The sequence below is a fragment of the Caretta caretta genome, chromosome 6 (genome assembly GCF_965140235.1).
Source record: "Caretta caretta isolate rCarCar2 chromosome 6, rCarCar1.hap1, whole genome shotgun sequence".
NCBI lineage: Eukaryota > Metazoa > Chordata > Testudines > Cheloniidae > Caretta > Caretta caretta.
Window position 1 is genome coordinate 68,930,759 of NC_134211.1, and position 24,604 is coordinate 68,955,362.

The window sequence follows — 24,604 nt, forward strand, 5'->3', positions numbered from 1 at the left end:
CCCCGCTCTGCTTCTCCGCCCCCCACCCCCCATTCCCCCTGGCTTCCCGCAAATCAGCTGTTCACGTGGGAAGCCGGGGTGGGCTGAGAAGCAGGTGGCGGCTTCACGCTCAGGCCCAGGGAGGTGGAGGCGAGCTGGGGCGGGGGGGAGGAGAAGCAGAGCGGGGTGGCACATTCAGGGGTGGAGGCAGAGCGGAGGTGAGGTGAGCTGGGGCCGGGCGCGGGGTGGGGAGCTGCCAGTGGGTGCTCTGCACCCACCAAATTTTCCCTGTGGGTGCTCCAGCCCCGGAGCACCTACGGAGTCGGCGCCTAAGGTGCCACTTTTGATATGATCAGTGGGGGGAGCAGCCACTCCCACCCCAGCTATGCTACTTCGCCCCTAGGAGCCAGAGGGACCTGCCGGATGCTTCCTGGGAGCTGCCCCAGGTAAGCAAGGCCAGGACTCCTCACCTCGCCCCCCGGCAGGTCCCTCTGGCTCTTAGGGGTGGGATGGGCACCCACAACAGTGGCCCACAAGACCCTCCTGCCCAGTTCTGGGGGCAGTCAGGGGACAGGGGAAGGGGGTGGATGGGGCACGGGTCCCGGGGGGGGGCATCAAGGAATGCGGGGGATTGGATGGGCAGGAGTCCAGGGGGGCGGGGATGGACAACGTCCCCCTCATGGGGTGAGGAGGGAACCGGTTGTTAAGATTTTGGCAGCTCATCACTGCTTGTGTTTATTTATTACTGTGAATAAATCAATGAGACTACACTCAGTAGTAAAGTCAGTGAGACCACTGAAATCAATGGGACTACTCATGGCAGTTGTAATAAAGTGAATTTGCTGTGTTGGTCCCAGGATTTGAGAGAGACAATGTGGGTGAGGTAATATATTTTATTGGACCAACTTCTGTTAGTGACACACGCAAGCTTTTGAGCTACACAGAATTCTTCTTTAGGTCTGGGGAAGGAAATCTCAGACACACTGATTTCACAGTAAAGTAAGCACAGGCATAAGTGTTTTCATAGATCTTTAGGCCAGAAGGGATCATTATAATGATCTAGTCAGACTTCCTACATAACAAAGGTCATAGAATTTCACCTAATGATTCCTGTAGGAAGCCTGGAACTTCTGTTTGAGTTGTAGCATATCTTTGGGGAAAACACACAATCTGAATTTAAAGACTGTGTGATGGAGAAATTGTTCCAATGGTCAGTTACTCTCACTGTCAAAAAATTGTATCTTATTTCTAGTCTGAATTTGTCTCACTTCAGCTTTCTCATTATGAATTTTTCTGCTAGATTATAGAGCCATCTATTATCAGAGATCTCTTCCCTATGTAGGTACTTGCAGAACATGCTTATGTCACCCCTTAACCTTCTCATAGATAAAACTAAATAGCTTTAAAAGTCTGTTATCATAAGGCATGTTTTCCATTCTTTTCCATTCCATTCTTTTCTAATCATTCTTGTAGCTGTTTCCTAAACCATTTCCAATTTTTCAACATTCTCTTTGCAATGTGGTCACCAGAACTGGATGCATTATTCCACCAGTGGTCTCACTGATGCATAACACCTCCTCCCTACTTGAGATTCTCCTTATTTAATACATCCAAATACCTCATATGCCCTCTTAGCTACAACATCGCACTTGGAGCTCATGCTAGTTATCTACCATTACTCCTAAGTCTTTTTCACTGTCACTGCAATCCAGGATATTGTCTGTCATCTTGTAAGTGTGACCTACCTTCTTTACTCTAGACCTTGCATCTGGCTGTATTGAAATGCATCTTGTTCAAAAGAGTCCACCTTACCATGCAATGCAAATTGGTTTCTATAAACTGACTTGTCCCAATGTTATTTACCATTCCACCTATTTTTGTGTCCCCTGAACAACTTATCAGCAATAATTTTATGTTTTCACCTAGATCATTGATAAAAATATGGAATAGCACTGGACTGAGAACAGACCCCGTCCACTAGAAATACCTGCAATAGGTGTACAAAACTGATAAATGGAGTCAACGTGTGTTGGGATAATGAGATAAAAATAAAACAAAGTTAAGCAGTAAAACTGTAATCTCAACTCTCCTCTTCTTCTTTTTTTTTTTAATGGAGGAGGAGGAGGAGGATACATTTCCAATATTACATTCATGTTGATCCTTGTTGTGAATTTATTACCACCACCTTACCAGTCTACACATACCACTCAAGGGCCTACAACTTTGGACTTTTACTCACATTGTCTCCATCTTGAATTCCACTTCCAGAGAATCCTGTTTCTGAAAAGAAAAAGGGACAATACACATCAATCAATGGTATCATCCCAATTCAGACCAGAACTATCCTAGCTTCACTTTCTGGACAAATCTCTTCTACCAGACCCTTGATGGACTATCAGGGATGTTATCAGATTATGCTTCCTTTTACTGCTGGCCAATGAAAATGAGAATCAAATGAAAGGAAACCCACAGAACCTGGCAAAAGGAACTCCCCCTGAAATAATTGTTTCATTTAGGAAATGTATGAGTTTTCCTCAGGTTTTTCACCATCAGTTTTCACATTCTTAGGGAAGCGTCTGAGCATGAGGAGAGTAAAATTAAGTCAAAGGGTAGAAAGCTATTGATTTGGACCACATAAGATAAATAGCACTTTGGACAGACCTAAATGATAACAAGTTGTCAACATTTGTTAGCCTCTCACAAAGATAGTGGCATAACAGAGAATGAATGTTTTTTTCTGACTCTAGGAAAAGAGATTTTTGGTGCCACTGCTAATAAACATTTAATGAAACAGGACAGGGGTATCAGCTCATGCAAAGCCAAAGCCAGGTCACTATGAGAAGCAGATGAGACAGCAACATTCTACTCAGCTCTCCTGAAATTTCAGTCCTTACCTCTGATTTCAAAGAGAATATCTTATAGATGACCTCTCCAGGCCTGACTTTAGCGACGTCAAACAGAACAGTGAATTGTGCGTCATCTTTGGTGAGTGAATCCTCATCATAGACTGTCAATTCTAGGATATTCTGGAAGCAGAAGGGAAGATGTGTAAGAATTCTATACCCTAGTTAAAGAGACAAAAAATTAGGTAATCTTTGTTACATTATCTTTCAGTTGAGAGAAGAGAAGAACAAAGGAGGCAGAGCATTCCTTCACGAGCCTAGCAATGTGGAACTCAGCTATTAACTAAATTCCAAGAAACTGGTGCATAATGATTCAATCAGTGTCTTTTCAGTCATCTATTGTATCCTGTGATGGGAAAAATGGTACCTCTCTTGAGAGCCTTTGCTGTCACCCAGTTCAAGGAACAATGATTTCAGCTTCTCCATAACCAAGATTGACTCAAATAAATCAACTAATCTCCGCTGTTTTACTCTGCACAATCAGCTATTTGCAATTCGGTCTCAAGAGCATTTCTCTAATTTGTCTACTATGTTTGATCAGCAAGATTTAAAGTAAAGCCTCTGGACTCTTCATAAGGATGAATTCTCATTGTCTTAAGTACCTTGACCTCATTCTGGATCCTGAAGTAAAAGGTCTCATTCCAGACAGGGTTATCAGTTTTCTCGATGGTTTTGGTCTTGACCTTTTTATTTGAAGCTGTTGGCAGCCACAGGCTCACGTAGCAATCAGATGCAGTGACTGCAAAAGAAAAGAAAAAGAAATGACATGCCAGTATTTTATATCAAATGCTTAAAACTTGTTTCAGTCTTAGAAGCGGACATGAATGACATTACCCAGCAGGTTTTGGGGAGAAAAGAGAAATGGTCTATTCCAGAGAGAGAGAGAGAGAGAGAGAGAGAGATGGATGGATGGATGATACCACAGAGCTGTGCTCCATCCAATATCTGTCTCTGACACTGTCTAGTACCTGATGCTTCAGAGGAAGGTACAAGAAACTCTACAATGCACAGTTACTGAATAACCTGCACACACAAAAAGTATCTTTCTAGCCCCAGTCGAGGTCATCTTATGTCCTGGAGCATAAGGGCCACTTATTTCCCTTCAGAAGCTCTAGGCTATTTTTAATCTTTATTATTATACATCCGGATATTCTTATTAACCACACATTTATTTGAATCATTGTGGAAACTCACTCAACTGCCTTTTTGCTCAGGGGCTTGGCTGTAACATTCTACCTGAAAAACTCCAAGACACAAAGGGCCACTCAAAGATACATAGTGTCTGGTCTGTCTTGCAGCCAGGGTTGGGCCAAGATTCTGCATGGCTTTGTGAAGTGAAATGTGTAGGGTCTCAGACATATTTCCATAACTAGCATAGCACATCTTGGAGTGGGATGGTTTAACTGGACAGGTCAAGTTACTGTACATTAGGGGAAAGTGCAGGAGAGGAGAGTTAAGCAACTGGAGGAGTGGGGTCAGAGTGCCTGTCTTTACTGGGGTTATTCAAAAGGATTTCTCACCAACTATGGAGGATCTCTGCAAATGGGAGGTGAGAGGGTCCCAAAGTACATCTGTGACGAGTTGGACCCCGCTTCCAGGGTGACACCTGATGTGCTGGGGTCCCACCGAGCCTGCCCATTCCACCAGCCTGGGCTCCCTCACCCTGTCCTGCTGCACGCGCACACACACAGGCAGAGGTAGGGATGCACTCAGCTGTAGAATCACACAGTCTGCAATCTGTTCTGTGTGGGAAGACTCAGCTCGGGGAATTGCCCAGCACTCTGGTGCACACGCTCTCTGGAGTGTAAACCCAAATTTATATTATCTTGAGCTGTATAGAGATCTATGTAGTGTAAGCTCATGAAATTCACCCCCTGCCTCAATGTGGAGGAAGATATGCACAGCTTTTTGTTCCCCCAACCCCCGGTCATGAATTGTACAAACTGGGTTTTGGCATAAACAAAAAAATAAGTTTATTAACTACAAAAGGTAAATTTTAAGTGAGTATATGGGATAGCAAACAGATTAAAGCAGATTACTGAGCAAATAAAACAAAACACACAAACTAAGCTTCACACACTAACGAAGTGGTCACTAACCAGTCAATCGCAATCTCCAGTGGTGCAGTGTGGCTGCCGCTAAGGCAGACTCCCTACCCTGGCCTCACACCGCTCCCAGAAGTGGCCACCACGGCCCCGGGGGCGGGGGTCTCCCTCTGTATGCTGCTCCTGCCTGCAAGCACCGCCCCCACAACTCCCATTGGACGGGAGAGCTACAAGGACGTTGCTTGCAGAGAGGTGCCGCGAGCAGAGCCACGTGCTCCCCGCCTTCCCCACAGGGGCCGCAGGGGTGCATTGGCCCCTTCCAGGGGTGGCGTGGGGCTGGAGTAGGCAGTGAGCCTGCCTTACTGTCGCTGCACCCACTGCCAACAGGGAGCCACTGGAGGTAACCCAGAGCCCCCTCCCACACTGTGAACCCCTCGGCTCCAGCCCAGAGCCCGCACCCCCTCCCTAACCCCAACTCCCTACCCCAGCCCAGTGAAAGTGAGTGAGGGTGGGGGAGAGCGAGCGATGGTGGGGGGATGGAGTGAGCAGGACAGGGCTTTGGGGAAGGAGCAGGGCCTTGGGGACGGGGCAGGGTAGATCCTGGGTTACCCTTAGATTCAAAAAGTGATTTTGGGCGTAAAAAGGTTGGAGACCACTGCACTAAGGAATACTGGCTACAAATCATAATTTCTCACCCTAAGTGTTGTTTCAAGCAGGTTACAGAGTTTCTTGAAGGTAAACTGCACTGCTTGCAGTATAAATCTGCAGGGATTCCTTTTGCAGGCCGACCTTTCTCGCCTGGGCTCAGCCCCTGCCCACCCCCTCACCTAAGTTCCTTTGTTTCTTCAGGTGTTTTCAGCAGTCTTCCTTCTTGGGTGGAGAGGCAGTGGAGAAGAGCCCTGATTAACTCACTCCCCAGCCTTAAATAGGATTTGCATATGGCGGGAATCCTTTGTTTCCTAGTTTGACCCCCCATCCCCTTCCCGTGGAAAAGTACCAGCATTTCAAGATGGAATCCTGTACGAGGTGACATGATCACATGACCCTGCAATGTCAAAGCCGCATCCCAGGAAACTTCCCAGGAAGGAGGAAGATTGGTATCTTTAAAGTCCTACTGTCCTTCCTAATGGCCCATCCAGGCTGTTTGCATACTGTCTGGTGGGCGTTTCCCACGTGAAAATACAGTTGTAACTATTACATACTCAATATTCCCAGCTTCAGATACAGAACGGATACATGCATACAAATTGGATAATCACATTCAGGAAATCATCACCTTTCCAATGATACCTCACATGACCCATCTTGCATAAAACATACCTTAGTGATGCCATATTCATATCATAACCATATTTCTATGAAGAATATGAGGCATAATGTTACACCAGCTTTCAAAAGGGGCAAGAGTAGGCCATTGGGAGGGGGGATATGTAGGGAGGGAATGCTAATTAAGAGGGGTATTCACAAGAGAGACCCATTTTGTCTGCATACTCAGCACATATTTAGGACTGGGGTCCTGCAGGTTGCTTTTCTTATCAAGGAAGAATCAATATAATTTTGTGTGGCTGAGAATCTGGGGACTGCAGAAAACAGAGGGGTTTAGGCTGCTCAGAATTCTCTACGTTGCCCTGAGACACTCTAGGGATTCTGAGTGTCTGTGGTACCTTATATCTTTTTAAAACACATGGAACATTTGCATTTCATACAGACTGGCTGACGAAACTCCAGTCTATGAGTTGATTTATCCACGTGTGAAAACCATAAACAAACTGTTCGAAGCAGATTAACAGACTGCAATGACTGACTGCAAGGACAATCAAAAGGAAACACAGTTGGGAGTCTTCTGTCCCACTATCTCCCTGAAAGACTAGGTCCGCACATCTGCAGGTATTTCAGGCATTTGATGCCCCCCCGCTCCGACAATAATCCAGGTGCTACCTCTTTAATTACACTGCATTTGCTTCTCAAATATATTGCTCACAGTCAGTGAGCTCTGGGAAGTACTGAAGGAAGAACACAACTCACAGAGGTCTTTCGAGGAGATATTCCTGGCTCGTATGACTCTCACAGAGAGCAGGCAGTTGGGAGAGGTTTTGATCTGCAGAGAAACCAAACACGAGTTTCATCAGCATAAAATAACAACAACATTAAATATATTCCAAATAGGACAGAAAAGGGCTTTTCTACTTACTGTTTGCTCTTATTCTTCTACAAGTAACTATTGTTCATAGTGGAAGGATACATTGCATGACTACCACAATTACCGTTACCCCCTGAAAACTGGTTTTTAAAATGGTTTTCCCCCAGGTAAATTTAGAATGAAGGAACCTTGCTCTAATTTAATAGCAACAAGTTATGCCAGGGAATGTATTACAGGTTATTGGGTACATGTCTTGGCTGGATGAAGGTATGAGCTGGGAGGAGCAATGGTCTCAGCCTCTGACAACATTTACTGTCAATTCAATGCTGCCGCATCTTCAGACTTCCTGAGTGCATTGATGGCTGTCGAGCCTGGTTACGCTGCAGATCTGCTGGCAGCAGTGCACCACCGACCAAAGTTGAGCCAAAACTGAGCCTTACATCACACCAACCCTGGCAGCATGTAGCTGCTTGAATGAGCTCTGTCTAGATACTTATACTGAACCCCACCGTGCTCTCTGGGCACTTGATAGGGTTCTGGCACTGCAGCCACCCTGTGGTATCAGAGCACTGTCCAGGGATCTAGGCATTAGGACCCATTTTTCATCAAGTCTCAAGATGGCCTCAATTCAGTGTGCCCACAACTGACTGCGCTATGAAAAATCACATTTGCACACACTAACTGAATAGCTGGGCCTTTGGATGCATTAGGAGCTAAACTCTTTCCCTTCCAGATAGGGGATTTAATCCTTAATCTAGTTGTGTAGTTACTGTAGTGTTTATTCATAAAGAACTTGCTTTCATCGGCCTAACCTACCTGGGGGAAATTGACCAGCATAGCTAGTCTGAAATAATACAGCTATAGAAGAATAACTCTCCTGTGTGGATTCTCTATTCCCAAATAAAAGTATTTTTATTCCAGAATAATAATCATTCTACTTTGGGAATAGTTCACTCGACAATAGCTATGCCAGTCAATTTCCCCATGTGGACAAGGCCTAACAAACAAGGAAATTGGCTTCCCAACTGTTCCTCTGAGCCAATCACAAGAGTTTGACTCACACATCTTCATATGCAAAAACTCATTAACATGTGAATGCTGGATTGTACAATCAGCATTTCTGGCTGGATTTCATTAACATCCTAAAACTAGGTTTTAAAATTAATGGCACCGCCAGCACAATATGGGCCATATTCTACTCTCAGAACTTGTCCACGCTGGAGAAATTTAAACAATAAATTGTCCCCTTCAATCAGTACAAATGGTCTTGCATTCAGATACAAAAAGTGCTGCAATCAATTGTTGGGAGGGCAAATAAACACAGCAAGTGCCCTGGGATTGTAGAGGGTAAACAACAACAGAGTCCCAGTTGTTGCAGACTGAATCAATTCAGTGGCAGCACGGATGAATCTTTGTTTCACCAATGATGAGTCGTCATTTGTGACAGTTGCCACCTTGCCCGCTTCCCCGCCCCAATCTCTTGGGGTTCTCTGGTATTAGAGTGCACAAGTCTACCAGAGCAGCAGGTAGAAACATACAGGATCCAACTTCACAATGGAACCAAGGCCTCAGTTACTTCATAGAATCATAGAATATCAGAGTTGGAAGGGACCTCAGGAGATCATCTTGTCCAACCCCCTGCTCAAAGCAGGACCAATCCTCAATTTTTGCCCCAGATCCCTAAATGGCCCCCTCAAGGATTGAACTCACAACCCTGGGTTTAGCAGGCCAATGCTCAAACCACTGAGCTATCCCTCCCCCCTCTGAGCTATCCCTCCCCCCTTCAGGTTCACTCCAGTGTAACTGAGATCTAAATTTGGCCCAACCACTTTAGCATGAGCTAAAGGTAAGGTTTGCTGTCTTCATAACACAACAAACTACAGAGGACATTACAGCTAATTCAAAATCATAAGCACCGATACAGTTTCTGAACGATTGTCACAATATTCACGTATCTATACCTTTCCTGCTGCTCTGGAGCATCCTTCCCTTTCCTGTGTGCACTGTATTTTCCCATTTTTTTCTCTCAAAATAGGTACATACCAGTGATTAGCACTCATGTGTATATATTCAGAGTCAAATGTGTACAGTTCAGCACAACTGCTGAGCTGACCAAAACAAAAACAAAGAAAACAACCCTTTATTTTTGCATGAAAATGAATATTGACTTCAGTGGGTGATGGATTCAGCTCTGGGTGTCAATATGTTTGTGTAGTTCACACACCTTGGCCTCATCAGTACTCAAGTTTTTATAGGTCTCACAGCAAAGGAAAGTGTTACCGAAGGTTTTGAAGGAGGCTAATGAGTTCACTTTGTGGATGGTTACAGGGAGCGCCTCCCAGGAACGAGGGGCAGCATGGAAGAAAGCACAAGAGAGCTTGTTTGAAAATGTAACATATGGATGATGGAGGCTGGCATCAGGGCTGATCAGAGACACGAGATGACTTTGCAGTATCACATGAGAGATGATAGGTAGGGTGGGGAGAAGACATGAAGGACCTTGAAAGTGAAAACAAGTACCTTATGTTTGATATGATGGAGAAGAGGGAGCCGGTAGAGAGACACAAATAGGGGTGACACGGTCAAAACGATGGGCTAGCAAAGTGATCTTTGAACAGCATTCTGAATGGATATGAGTGGGGCAAGAGTACATGTGTCAAGGATAGAGAGAAGGATGATGCACTAACCAAGATGTGAGGTGACGAGAGCCTGTGCAAGAGTTTCCACTGTGTGGATGGATGGGAAAAGCAGTGTCTAAGGGATGGTATGCAGCAAGAATCTATAAGACTAAGACATAGCCTGGATGTGAGGAGCTACAGAGAGGTCTGAGTCAAAAATGGTGCACAGGTTAGGGCCCTGAGTGATAGAGAGAACTGTAATGATGTCCACAGTGATTGAGAAAGGAGCTAGAATGGAGGGTTTATCATCTACTTGTGTCGATATCAAGTCAAGTTCAAAGTCTCAGTTGTTTTCTTCAAGGAGCTCATTGGCTTGGGTCCAGTGTATCTAAAAGATCACTTGCTGCTCTGGGATGAAGACCAGAGTTGACACCTCCACTCCTCTGGCCCACAGGAACTCTTTACAATAAGGAGAAAGCTCATCTGTGCGGGATACAGGATTTTCTTGAGGATTGTTCCAAGACTGTGGAACAAACTCCCACAGGAGCCAAGAACCATCATAAATCTCACCACCTTCTGTTCCAAATGCAAAGCATGTTTCTTCAACCCATTTTCTCTAACATAAAGAGAGCAACATGTACACTTTAAAAAAAACAGCCCCCAAACCCTACCTAAACAACACACTACAGAGTACACACAGTTCACCTGATGGAGAAAATATGTGAGAGAGAACAAGTCACATGTGACAGAAGGCAGTCAAATCACTTAATGCAGCACTGGAAGACATTCTGATACTACTGTGATGAGGGCAATATAAGAATCTGTATGGAATAGAATCTGCTAAGCCCCCTATAATCCTGCTCCCAAATCCCCAAAAACTCATTGCTTCACTTGTCTCTCTAGAACTTTTACAGGTCATCTCAGGTCCATTCCACGCAGCCAGTCACATCCTGGGCCTGATCTTCAGCCTAGATATCAAGACTGAGGATATCACAACCCAGCTACTGTCTTGGATAGACCATCATCTCATTTAGGCAGTGGTCAGAGACCTTCCAAGTCACAGGTAACAAGAAAGACCAACGATCCTGATTTGACCACAAAGACTCATGGACTCCAACAAATTCCAATGCCTGCTAAAATACAGTAGCACTGCACCAGGGGTGCTGGGAATACAGCAGCAGCTTGAACTAATAATAGCAACCAAATGCACAGTTTCCATCATGTACCAAATGTATGGTTTTGTTCAATGGTTTTCAGCACTCCTGCTATAAAAAGTGTTCCAGCACCAGTCTCCACCCATAGGATGAAGAATTGGGGATCTGGTGAATAATTATCATTCTATCCTGGCCTCAACCATTGACACAGTGGCCCCCAGATGTCTCCTTCCTTCCCATCACCCACACAGATCTCCTGGGTTTTATGATACCCTGCACTGGATGAAGAGAGAGGGGTTAGAAAGTTGAGTGCTCAAGGGTGAAAAACAGAGGCTGATACAGGCAGGATCAAACATAAATAAGTCTTCATAGCCTTTGTGAGGCTGTATTACAAGACAGGAAAATCTTCTTATCAGAATCCATTAAAGCTACCAACTCCCACCCCAAGGAGCTATCTAGAGTGGGAGACCACTTCATCAATTCTGAATGCCTATAACCTGCATCAGAACTGAGCACCAAGCACTGTGAAGAAGTAACAACATATTTGGCTGAAACAATCACAGACATTCTGGAAGCCTCGTCAGATGGCACAGATCTGTTTCACTTGGAGCCACCAACCAACAGCCTCCCTACATTCCTGGAGTTCAATACATTCACTCATCAAGAAGTTCTGGACACCCTATGGGCATCCCATCCCAGGACTTGTGAATCTGACACATGCCCTTTCTGGACTTGTGAAAGAGAGTCATCACCAACTAGTGCCACTCCTGACCAAAATAGCCAACACCTCATTCAGAAAAGGAAGCTTCCCTTCCTCTTTCAAACATGTGATCGTCCAACCAACACTGAAGAAACCCTCCTTGGATACACTGGTTCTAGATAACTACTGCCCAGTGTCGAACCTCCCATTCCTGAGCAAGCTCATAGGGAAGCTAGTTAGATGAGCTTGTATTCAGCTTTGGCTAAAGCCAACATCGTAGACCCAGCACAATCTGGATTCAGGTCAGGACATGGAACTGAAACTGCTTTAGTGGCACTGATGTATGACCTTCTCCTATCAGTGGACAGAAGAATCATAGAAGTGTAGGACTGGAAGGGTCCTCAAGAGGGCATCTAGTCCAGTCCCCTGCACTCAAGGCAGGAATATGTAATAACTAGCCCTGTTCCTGACAGGTGTTTGTCCAACCTGTTCTTAAAAACCTTCAGTGCCAGAGATTCCACAACCTTCCTAGGCAACTTGTTGCAGTGCTTAACTACCCTGACAGGAAGTTTTTCCTATTCTCATCCTCCTGGACCTCTCTGCAGCATGTGACACTGTTGACCATAAGCTTCTGCTGGCTCATCTGAGAGAGGTGACGGATCTAGGGTAATGGCTTAAATGGTTAGTAGCCTTCCTGGAAGGAAATACTCAATAAGTAGTGATGGGAAACTGCACCTCCACTACTAGACCCTGACTTGTGCAGTCCACAAAAATCATGACTCTCTTTAGTCCTTTTCAACATCTACATGCAGCAGTTACGTGAACTGGTCAGATGACATGGACTCAAATGCCAGCAATATGCAGATGACACACAGCTCTACCTATCCTTCACCACATATGACCACACTGCTACTGCAAAGGTGACCCAGGCTTGGACAAGATCAGCTCATGGATGTAGAACAGCTAGCTGAAGCTGAACCTCAACAAGACAAGGATGATGCAGATGGGAAGAGGAAAATGCTCTGAAGAGTTTGTAGTCACAGTGAAGTCTCCTTTGGCGATAGTTTCACATCCACCATAGGTCAGTTCAGTTTGTAGTCTAAGATCACTTTTGCATTCCTCATTGATTCTAAGCTCTCACATAGCAGCGTCTATGAGTAACGTTAGCTATCATATCCCATTGGCTTGGAGACCCCGTCCCATCCTTGAGGATGATGACCTTCATCACCTTTCCTCTAGACTACAACAATGCAAAATACCTGGGCATGAAGCCTTCACTGCTTAGGAAACTCAAACTAGTACACAGTGCTGCAGCACATAGCCACAACAGTACAGGCTACAGCAAGCACATCACCCCTATCCTCTGCTCTCTACACTGGCTTCCCGCAGAATACTGAATCAGGATCAAGATATCAGTCCTTATCTTCAAAGATCATCCTAAAGTCCCAAACACAATGGAACTCTCAACAATAAGAGCAAAGCTCATCTGTGCAGAAGACAGAGTTTTCTCAGGGACCAATCCAAGCCATGGACTGAACTCCCCCAGGGACTAAGGACCATCACAAACCCCACCACCTTCCACTCTATGGACAAGGCACATTTCTTTGACTTTGTCTTCTCTAGCATATGAACAGAGCAATTAGTTCATTTAAAAAATCCTCTGCCAAAACAAGACACTGCATTGCACGTGCTTCTCCCTCTGGGAGGAGGATGAGAGAACAAACAACACGTGACAGGTGTTCACCATATTGCTTAAGGCACTACTGGAAGGTGCTCACATGCTATAGTGATAAACGTAGAGCAAGAACCTATGCAGAACAGAATAGAATAGAATATACTCCAAATTATCTTCTCACTCCCTTCTCTCCCTTCAGTCCCCAGGCCTAACTTGTGCTAATTTGTACCATCCCCGAGCTCCCCAGTGAGGTGCTGGGGAATGTACAGGCTGTACAACCCTGTAAGTGCCATTCCCTCCTTGTACCCTCCTCCTTTCTCCTCCACAAGGACCAGGGACAGCCTGACCCTTTGTTTCCTTTTCCTATTCTTAGGTTCATGCCTTTCATCATACTGCCCTCTACATCTGGAAACCTGGCCCTGACCCCATCAGCCATTAAATACCCTCTGTCCTTCCACAAACTCCTCTTTAAAATCTGTCTCCCCAAGCAATCCTTGATCCTTTCTTCTTAATCAATAATCCCCACATCCTCCCTTTCCTGTCCTGCTGTTCTGTTATTTAGGCTGTCAGCTCCTCAATGCAAGTAATACACATTATTGACATTTAGAAAGCAATAATTCACAGCACTACAGAACTGTTGTAGAATAATAAACTTTGATGAAAGAAAGGTGCAGGGTCCTCACCCTCACCAGTCTATTTCTGTGCCTCTGGGCCTTCAGCTGTAGCTCTCTGGCTGGATAGGAGAAGGAGGTAGCTTTGACTAGATAGGAGGAAGAACATGTTTGCCCTAAGGTCCCTTGATCATGTTCTCATCTGTCCTTATCTCTCTCCATTAGAAATCACCTGGTAGCACACACTCTTCTAGAACATACTCTTAACATCTGGAATGGAGTTTGGAAAATATTATCCCATAAAGACACAGGAAATGTCCCTTCCCATCTTGCAGTATAGCAACAACCCCTGACGTACCCTACCTTTGCTGGACAAAAATATGAGGGGAGAGAAAGCTTTTTGTTGTTTTTCCAATATTTTAAGACAAAGAGGCAATGAAATTACATCATAGAGTAGAATTGTTCCTAGATTTTGGGCCCCCAGATCTCTGTATGCTGTGTACATTACTCATCCTGCTGACCCTGGAAGCCAGTTTCTGGAAGGTTACAATGCTCATCATTTGCTGGAGCTGCTCCCCAGCTTCTAAAAACAGCAATTCATATGCCTACTAGCACCAAAAAGATGGTAATCAATCCTCTCTTCTGCTTACAGGCAGTCTCTCTGGGATGCCAGTCCAAAACTAAAACCTTTGAGTTTTAACAACGGAAATCAGGACATTTATAATAATAAAATAAATAACAACAAAACAACAACAACAACAACTTGGTTCCAGAAATTTTGTATCAAATGTAAGTTCCACCAGCAATTTTGGTGGATATCCACTCTCCCACTGCTTCTCTATCCATAGGGAACTATTGATTAGCTTGCTTGATCAGTTAACAATAAAAAGTCTACTAAGACCTTGTTTGGATACAGGACAATGAAAAGCCATTTAGAAATTTAATCTGGAATTTATACGTCAAACTCTAGATTCCAGATCTAAATGGCTCTTTCAGCCATGGTCTCAAACCAGTCCCACTGTTGTCTCTACTATTATTTGTTTCCTCTATGAGAGTCAGTTTCACAGCATGCAAAGTCTAGCTGGGAGCACAACTTCTAAGATCAAACCTAGAAATAAAGTCCTTGATGCGTACATGCTGGATCCCAAGTTGGGAGTGTTGGCCGGCCATATTTCACCTTCTTCTCATCAAAGCTAAGTAACTCTTTGGGCCAAAGCCATCCCTGTGGTGTAACTTCATTGCCCCTTTGATGAAGTTTTTTCTCTAATACATCTTACACTACATAGAGTTACTCAGCAAATTCATCATTATTTTAGGATACTGACATTTTGGTTCGGCTAATTATAAAGTGAGAGGCTGTTTACCAAATTCAGAATGAGACATAATATCCTATGAAATAAAAACTATTAAGGAGGGATTGCTACAGCTATGCGGGAAGAGGAATTTCCATGTCACAGGAAATTCCCTGATTGCAAAATTTGTTTTCGTTCTGAATCAGAACAAATCACTGTGTTTTATATTTTTTCTAAATGAAATTTCATCAGAATCAACACGTCCATGGAAAGTTTCAACCTCTACAAAACAGCATTTTCTGACAGAAAAATGTTCCATCAGAAAATGTTGAACCAGCTCTAGTGATGACTACAACCAACACCAGAAGAAAAGGCCATGATGTGAATATCAAATCAAAATTACATCATCACTTTGGACAGTAACCATGACCAAAACTTTTGTACAAACCATGGTGATGCATTGAGACCATAAGAATAGTAAAGAGAATTTTCTAGATGTTATGAAGTATTTATGCTTTCTACAGAACTCTATCTTTAAAAATAAAACCACTATTTCCTGGTTTAACTATAATTTCCCTGTCAAGATGCTGAAAAATGCAAATATCCCTTCAGATGCTCTTTACAAAAAGCATTCGCTGCTATAATAGGCAGCTCTTCAGGTTAATGTCTTCAGAATGTACATGAAGCCCTCTGCCAGTATAAAAGATTCATACTTAATTATAGGTACCCTGAATGAAAAGGTCCACACCCATACTGGGTGGAAAAAGGGATTTGTAATGTTTGATTGTTTTTAACCTATGGTTCTAAAGTTAAGCTTTCAAACCATCGATATGTACTGCAACCTTAACTTTGCCATAAAGGGTTTTGTATGTGAGAATGCTATAGATAGTACATGACCATCAGTGATTCTCCTCAAGTTGCAGCATACAACGGTGTCCCTCTCACTTTATTTTAAACCTCAGAGTGCCCTTTTTTCTCTTACTTTTTTGTGAAATGAGGTATAAGAGCTGGGATATTGGTTTTGAAATAACTCATAGTCTGTGCTGCCACCACTACGCTGTAGTCCCTTTTCTTTTACATCTGTCACCCTCTCTTAAATACTCCTGTGAGAAAATAACTCAGACTGTTAACAATTCTGTTTACCTTTAGTAAAAAGTAGGAATTATCCCCTCCCCTGCCAACAACATTCATTTGTGGAGAACACAAACCCAGACATGAAGAACTTCCACTAGGATAGTGGAGGTACAGAAAGACACCCAAATGCCGCATCAGAATTTTCCCTGTAGCCTAAAGCAGGACAAAAATATGCTGTATTCTACCACGGGCAGTCACATCTGCATCTCAAAGGATCCAGCCTGAGTCTGCTGACAGGTAGGAAGTTACCTGATGAGAACTGACACAGAATCTCCACAGCAGCAGGGTTTCTAACAGTCACTAAGAACACTGGGTATTTTCTTACCTTACCCACAGAGTTCTCCATTAATTTCAAATTAGGTCGTGGTGATGATGGCAAAATCCCAACTAACTTTTGAGCAACAGGGCTGTTGGCTGCCAGGCACACACACAGCTTGCTGTTGCCTTTACACTGATTCACCCAGCAGGGCAGGTGTGATTTATAGAGACTCTGAGATCCACCCCCTGACTCCTATATGCGGAGAAAATAATCTGCTGACGTGTGCCCCAGTACTTGGGGTGAGGGGAAAGATGCAGCTATCGTAACACTTCATGTGCCTGGTGGCCTGTAAGTGCATATTACCATGTTCAGAGGGGTTATCCCTAACATCTCCATCAAATCATACCTACCCATAATGGTTTTTATCCAACACTTCCAAAAAGCACAATACTTCCATAAAGAATGAGAATGGGAAGAAATCTCTGAATCCCAGCCACAGATGTCTATGGTGAAACATCTCATCCCCAGATTCTCAGCTCAGCCCATTCTGTACTGGGAATTTTTTTTTAAATGTAGCGTTTTGAATCTATTTACCAGTATAATAGGATTTCCTAACTTGAGGGATGGGGTCTCTAGAAGGGGGAGGTTCCCAGGCTAGTTCAGGAGTGCATGTGGGACAAAGGAAAAAAAACCCAATGAGGACAGGAAAAGCAGCTGCTCATAATCTGTGCTTGTGGGTAGAGCACTGGGTGATTCCTTGAAAGCACCTACCTTCCCTCCCTGCTCCTAAGGTAGCCTCTAAAGCAGCTGTCGTAGCAGCTCATGTGTGCAGTACCACAGGCCCATGCAGCTGCCCACCAGCCAAACTATTCTTAACTGTGCAGCATTAAGCTCAGCCATGAGAGTGGCTATGGCCCAGCCCCACAGAGCCACCAATGGACATCCACTGCAAGTAGCATGTGCCCTTCCCATACGTAGGAGGACGGGGAGAGGGAGCTACCTGAAAGAGGGCATCAAGAACAGTTAAAAGGAAGATGCAGGGAGGGGAAAATACACCGGTAAGAAACAAGATGAGAAGGGGGAAAGTAGAATTTAAAACAAAAGACAGGAGAGAGGAAACCTGGACAGAAAAAAAAGAGAGAGTGCCACAAACATGCCCAGGAATGCTATGAGGGGGTCAGGGGGAAGATGGGGAGAAGCATCGACCCATCTAAAGGGGGCACCACTAAAAATAAGTGTGGGAACTGTGCTGGAAGGAACTGCAAGAGTTCATGTTGAAAGCCTCCCTACACCCAGAAATAGTGACTTAACACGAAGTGTCAGACTGTTTCCCTTTTACAACACAAACAGGAGACACTTTGATCCAGACAAGAGGTAAGTAGCAGCAGCCCTTACTTTTAAATAAAAATAAAAATAGAGTATTTCAGCTATTCTATTATGTCATATTATGTCAGTAGTGTAGTAGGAGTGAACATGATGCATTACTACTACTGATGTCATGAAATAATGTAAATGTCATAAAAATATTAAAAAAGAAAAATATTGAAATTCTGAAATGAAATTTTCCTATAATTTCTAAACAATTTTTTGAAACAAATTGTTCTTGCATTAAGGGTCCAATTCTACCACCCTTCTAACACTAAGGAGTAACCTAGTCTGCAAGTAGTCCCTGGATATCTTTGTGAGGATGGCAGAATCTAGCCCTAATTGTAATGTCAGTGTAGTTAATAGCTTTATGTAACGAGATCTAACCAACAGTAGTAAGCTGTGGATCATAATCAAAGGGCCAGATACTGCCTGTGCATCAAGGCAGTAAATAACAATACAGAAACAACACCAACTTTCCATAGATTCTGCAGAACTGAAAACACACTTCCTTTGAAAAAAGCTGTGGACAAAAATTCAGTGTGGGCTGATGAAGGCCAACACCAGGACCCCAGGCATGCCCTCACTTGTGCAGAGCAAATAAGTACCAGTGGATTATTCTTGGCTCAGCAGAATTGGGGGGCTGCATTGAAGTGTGAGGTGAGAAAGGCTATGCCTATATGAACATAAAAGCCATGACAGTGAGACACAGGATGCAAGCACTGTTAAATTCACTGCAACAGCAGCAGTCTGGTTTCCAGGTGGTCGAATTTACATACTGAGTATGTAACACGAATACAGCAGGGCCATGAGAATGGACACACAAAGCATATATAAGTGGCAGGAGTTAAAACAAGATCCTAGGTAGATATCTGAAGACACTTGGACTGAAATGTGTCTGAGGCAGGCAGGATAGGTTAAATCAGGGGCATTCAGTACAGCCTCTACAGACCTGCCCAAAGACTTCAGACTCAGATTCATAACAGTTAAAGATGGAAAAGACATATTAGCTCATTCAGCCCATAGTCCTTCCAATGCAGGACTGATCTCTACACTCCATTCTGTAATATTTCATTCAATCTAGTTTCAGGCAGTGAGACTTTTACCACTTCCCCTGGCCTGAGAGAGCTCTGTCAATACTGAGCCTAAAATTTCCCCTTTCTTAATTTTAGTTCATTACTGTATCATTCATTCAATTAGTAGACCAATTCTTCATTTCCCATGGCAACAGCCTAGCTGTGGGAATATGTTACTGCTAGTGATGGCACATTAACAACGGTTTAACTGAAATTGTTGACCTTGAGAGCTCTGCCAAATTATGTGCAGAAATGGGGAGCCCTACAATTTGTTTCTTCATTATTATAAACTCCTGCAGGAGGAAAGCTCCCTTCCAATGAGCTTGTGAGCACTACAAAAGCAGAGAAATTTCAATACAGAATATCCGCCTACAGAGATAATATCCATCTTGAAAAATTTCTACATCTACATGTATACTGGCCCAGATCTGTGGTGCTTAGCCCAGCCCACTTGTGCCACTCTCCTGGTACAAAGGAGCCACCACGCAGCCATGATAGGGCAGCTGGAGATTTAGCTGGTTGAGGGGCATGCCAAGTCTATGTCAATCCAGTCAAGGCAGTGACAATTTTTTTTAAAAATGATAATACTCCAGAAAAGCTAGATAAAATTAATCCATGTGGCTCTAAGGGATTACTGCACTGTCTCTTAATGGCTTTTAGCACATTTATTGCGTGTACTTTAATTATTTGTAGATGCTCCAGAAGCTCACAAAAGCCCTGGCGTGACTGGCATTCTAAGAACTCACGTTGTGCTAGAGTGCCCATAATTTCTCTTGTTTGCAGTTCCAGGAATTCAAGATCTCCTCAAACTCCTTGATTCATACAATGTTTGAGGCATCTAGAACTGCCATCCTTTCTGTATGTTATTTCTTAAAATCCAGGAATTCCATATATTCTTTAACGGCTATTGAAGGAAATGGGAACCCTTAGCATGCAGCACCTTCTTAGCAAAGGATTTTAAGCCCAGGGCTCTAGGGCTTAACAGAGCAGTGTGGTGTAAGGTGGCCAATGAGCCAGGTAGGCTCAGATAGGCCCGGAGATTCAGTAAGTCTGCTTGGAACGGAAGCACAGTAGTACAAATCATCCACAGGGCCCAAAAGACCCAGAGGCCCAAAACTGGGTGCCAGGCCAAGATGGGATGGGGCCAGACTGGTGAAGAGATGTACTGATTTGGTGGCTCTTGCAAACAGCCTCTGTCAGTGGCACTCCTATGGAGCTCTAGATTTCAGAGGTGCCATCCCCCATGATCACCTCCAGCACAGCTGCCTCTTCTAGGTGGAAGAGGGGTGTGCAAATTAACAATTGGGTTTTCTACACCGCGTATGCACATTGGTACCCTACAGTCTCTCACTCTGTAATAGAGATCATGCAAAACTTCACATACATACAAATAGCTCATACACTCACATACTGTAATGCAGGATTCAAGATTATATCTACAGGCTATTGCACATTTACACGTATGCTACAAGTAGTTGTCGGTCAGGTGCTGTTATGCAAGCTGTTAATTCTCTACAACCTCACATAACTCATCAGTAGAGCTGTGCAGGACCTGGTATTTCCATTGCATAGAAAATCTGCATTTCCAAAAAATGTTTCACTCTGAATAGGAACAAAAAGTCGGAAATAAAAGATTTTTTTAAGGAACAGGCATCTTTGAAAAATTCCATTTCAGAAGAACCAAAAAAGAATTTTCCAAAAAAGTTGGGGCTGGCCCCCTGTCTCCCCACCCAACTTGTCTCCAGACCACCCACCCAGCAGGCAACATGAAGACCCAGCCAGCCCGTGAGTCAGATAGCCCAGTGAGCTGGCCAGCCTGCCTGCCCACCAATTGGACAAGTCTGGGGCGATGGCTGGCTGGGGCGCTGTGGAACCCAGGGAGCCAAGGAACCAGAAGCCTGGCACCTCAGGGAGGTAGGCAGCCTGAGGACCCAGAGAGCAGGGCATGTTCCTACCTAGTTTCAACTGAATCAGCATTTTCTGATGGAAAAACTATTCCATCATAACATTTTTGACTAGCTCTACTCATCAGCCATCACTTTCTTGGAATCAGAGTCTGACTTCTTGCGGATGTTAAAACTGTGCAACTGGGAAATAGTAGGCTGCTGTCGCATAAATAGTTCCTTCTCCTCCTCCTCTTCCTCCAGTACTGTAAGCAAACAGCTGACTGATGTGTCTCGGTTTTCTAAGCATGCAACAAGTTGTGCAACAATGAAACATTGATAATTCCAAAAGTTTTTAGAAATAAAAGCAGCAGTTATGGGACAAATATCTTTACATCCATGCAACATCCACAAAAGGGTTCATCAGCTCTCAGAATGCTTGGTAACAGTCCCTGACCTTCAGGTATACTCAGCCAATCGGAATGTTCTGGTGATATAATACATGTAACTTTATAGCTTTTTAAGTGCTTGCGTTGTTTGTACGAAAATTGGCCTAACCTGGTTTGTGGATCTCAGAGACCACTCAGGATGTCCTGACAAATATTTGAATTAAGCTTCTCACTAAAGCAGATATTAATTTTCTAATTCACCTTCTGACGCTTGGGGTATTAGCCACCAACTTCAAATGGGAATTTTGCATGATAAAGGTGAGCAGGTTTTAGCCAGTCATTTGCTATAGCAATATACTATACCTGTCTTTTGAACTTCTTTCAGAGATGCAAGAGTCTCCTATGTGTAGAGCAGCATTCAGATGAGCAGCATGGCATCACTGGATTCAGAACATAAGCATCCTCATGTATGTACACATGGGTCTCAGTGGATGGGGCAGTCTGACTCACACTACTGTCTCTGGATATGTTGCTACTCCCTATAGTGCCATATATTTACTGGAAAACATGCCAAGTCTGTCAGAGTATCCCCCACAAACATGCTTGAAAGATGAGTTGCATAATAAAAATGTACCGTGTGTGTTCATAAAGCAAAATGCATGACGTAAGTGATGAGCTCCAATTATGACTGTGTGCAGGAATGCTTATGTGACTGCACAATAGAACGGGGATAAGTCATTTTTTGGATTTCTGTCATGCCTTTCATCTGAGATGCTCAAAGCCTCTCAACATACCAGTGAAATATGAATTATTAGCCCCACTTTAGTGTTTGATGGTGAAACCAATGTCAAAGCGATTTGCTTAAGATCACACATTTAGCCAGCAGTTGGTAAGAAGCATGGGTATCTATGCCTCCTATTTCAAGCATGAGAACCAGGAATAAACACTTGAATACTGGCTTCCAGCCCTGTTCCCTAATCCCTACACAGCACTGCCTTCCTCCCAACATAACCATCAGTAGTAACCTCCCTCCTGTCTCACATTGGCCGCATCATGTGCCTGGTCTGTGTCAATATAGTATTCCACTCAAAACCTATTGCTGAACAGACTGTCTGAGTTCCCATTACTACATTGGGTGAAGCAGAGCATGTTAGATGTGTCCCCATTAGTTATAGCATGGAATGCTGCCTCCTATCAGAGAGATGGTTGAAACTTGGAAATTCCATCATTTGAAAGTTTCCTTTCATCCTGAGCCAAAATAAAAATCTTATTCTGTGAGAAATTTCAACTTCTCATCCGGAACCACAATGAAAAGCTGGAATCTCCCACAGAATAAACTTTCTGGACAATGTTGGTTGGAAATATCAGAACAACCTCATCTAAAGGTTTAGTTTCTGTAAGGTTGAAGCACTTACCGTTTTACCATATCATTAATTATAAAATAAATCAAAACAATAGTCAAAAATGTCGGAGCGCTTGGTTGCTGAAACAATACATTTTGATATCCATTTTGTTGAAAATTTCAACAAAAAATGTTCCCATAGAATATTTTGATTTTATCAAATCAGCATTTTCCTTCAGAAAATTTTCAACAAGCTCTAATATCTCCCATGAATGCTGCAGTGTCCTTCCTGAGACAATTGCTGCAATGTAAGAATGCAATATTGTATCCACTCCAGGAGGTTAGTGACTGTAGGAACAAGTTGGGTTTCCTTGCTCCTGGATCAGTGCAGTATGGATATAAATGGGTGTCTCTATTGTTTCAAGGAAAAATGCAATGAAAATACTGCCACCACAGCATCATCCCCCTGCCTTTGAGTCTGCCATAGTAACAATACGTGGGGATGAAGCTGTGTGTGGTTTGGGGGTGTAGTGCTGGGGGCAAGAGGTGAGAAACATCTGACACATCCTCCTATCCTGTAGTAATTGATGGGTCATTATTAATCCTAGTTAGAGAGCACCCAAAATTGTACGAGGCACTTTACCTCCATTTTATAGGTCCAAGGAACTTACAGTCTAAAGCCTCAATCTTTCAGATATTTACAGACATAATAGCTTTCCTCAGATGACTAGTCTAATTCAAATCAGTTGCACAATTAAGATGAGTAAAATCACTCACATGCATAAGTGTTTGCAGGACCAGGCCACAAATAGACAGACAGACAAGAGATATCAACACAATTCTCCCCCTGCTCCTCCCCCCGCCCCCGACTTTTTTTCTTCAAACAACGCTTCTTAGCTGTCGTTATTTTTGTTTAACTTTTAACCATTCACCCCTATTTGCTGATTTGTTTGGGTTTGACTTTTATTTTATTTATTTAGACACAGTTTCTTCCAGCCAAGGACTGTCCCTCATTGTGTGTTTGTGTAGCAACTACCAAAATGGGGCCCTGATCCCAGCTGAGGTTTTCTAGCTGCTGGGGTAAAACCAATAATCGTTTCTATTTTTAGTCCTTGAAAATTGAATGTATTTGTTCTCCAAGATGACCTTTATGTATTCTCTCCCTTCCATACCTTCCTTTCACATTGTGACCTTGACCTTTTCCTCAGCCTTCTCCCCACACTTCCCTCCCACTAGACATCTACAATGTTTTTCCTTTAAAGACATGCTCCAGCTCAACTCAAAATGGGCGTCCGACAGGAATCACTGGCTGAAATTGTATGGCCTGACTTATACAAAAGGTCAGACTAGATGATCATAGTGGGTCCTTCTGACCTTAAAAATACGTCAGTCTGCTCTCCTTCCCAGCCCCCAATCCACCCACCCACTCACCTGGCCTGTATTAACAGTTCAGAGGTTGGTTCCAATGGTAGTAGGCAGTGAAGGTTCTCCATGAGCTAGATGCGAGTAGAGGGCTTCAGGTGAAGAGCTTAGCTGCTCCTGTTGTCACTAATGACAGGTTTCAGAGGAACAGCCGTGTTAGTCTGTATTCGCAAAAAGAAAAGGAGTACTTGTGGCACCTTAGAGACTAACCAATTTATTTGAGCATGAGCTTTCGTGAGCCACGAAAGCTCATGCTCAAATAAATTGGTTAGTCTCTAAGGTGCCACAAGTACTCCTTTTCTTGTTGTCACTAAGTGTCTCTACAATTAAAGTAAGTCTGCTAGAAACATCATAACTTAGGCTTCATACATGTACTTCTCCTCACTTCACCCAAATATGGGGTTTACATGAAGTGCCTGGTCAGTGACAGCAAAGCTTCTCAGGTGCTGTACTACAGAGGACACGTGCAGGGTTCAATTCCCTGTGGATCCTAGGGAGCCACGAGGTTAGGAGGAAACAGCCCCTGCCTCTCCCATATGCTCCCAAGCCCTTCCTCCCTCAGTCAGCAGTTGGCGGAAATGACAGAAGGTGAACCTCACAGTGTTTCCTGGGTCAGT

General features: G+C 43.7%; 1 protein-coding gene across 1 annotated transcript in view; it reads right to left on the reverse strand.

Annotated features, from left to right (window-relative positions):
• The window catches only part of PLA2G4B (phospholipase A2 group IVB), a 70,798-nt gene that overhangs the window by 24,975 nt on the left and 21,219 nt on the right, over positions 1 to 24,604 (reverse strand). Inside the window, exons 3-6 of the mRNA XM_048854802.2 lie at positions 6,953 to 7,025; positions 3,485 to 3,621; positions 2,874 to 3,005; positions 2,219 to 2,259 (exon numbers count right to left, since the gene is read on the reverse strand). Of these exons, the coding sequence (XP_048710759.2) occupies positions 2,219 to 2,259; positions 2,874 to 3,005; positions 3,485 to 3,621; positions 6,953 to 7,025 (383 nt within the window). The remainder of the gene's footprint in view (positions 1 to 2,218; positions 2,260 to 2,873; positions 3,006 to 3,484; positions 3,622 to 6,952; positions 7,026 to 24,604) is intronic.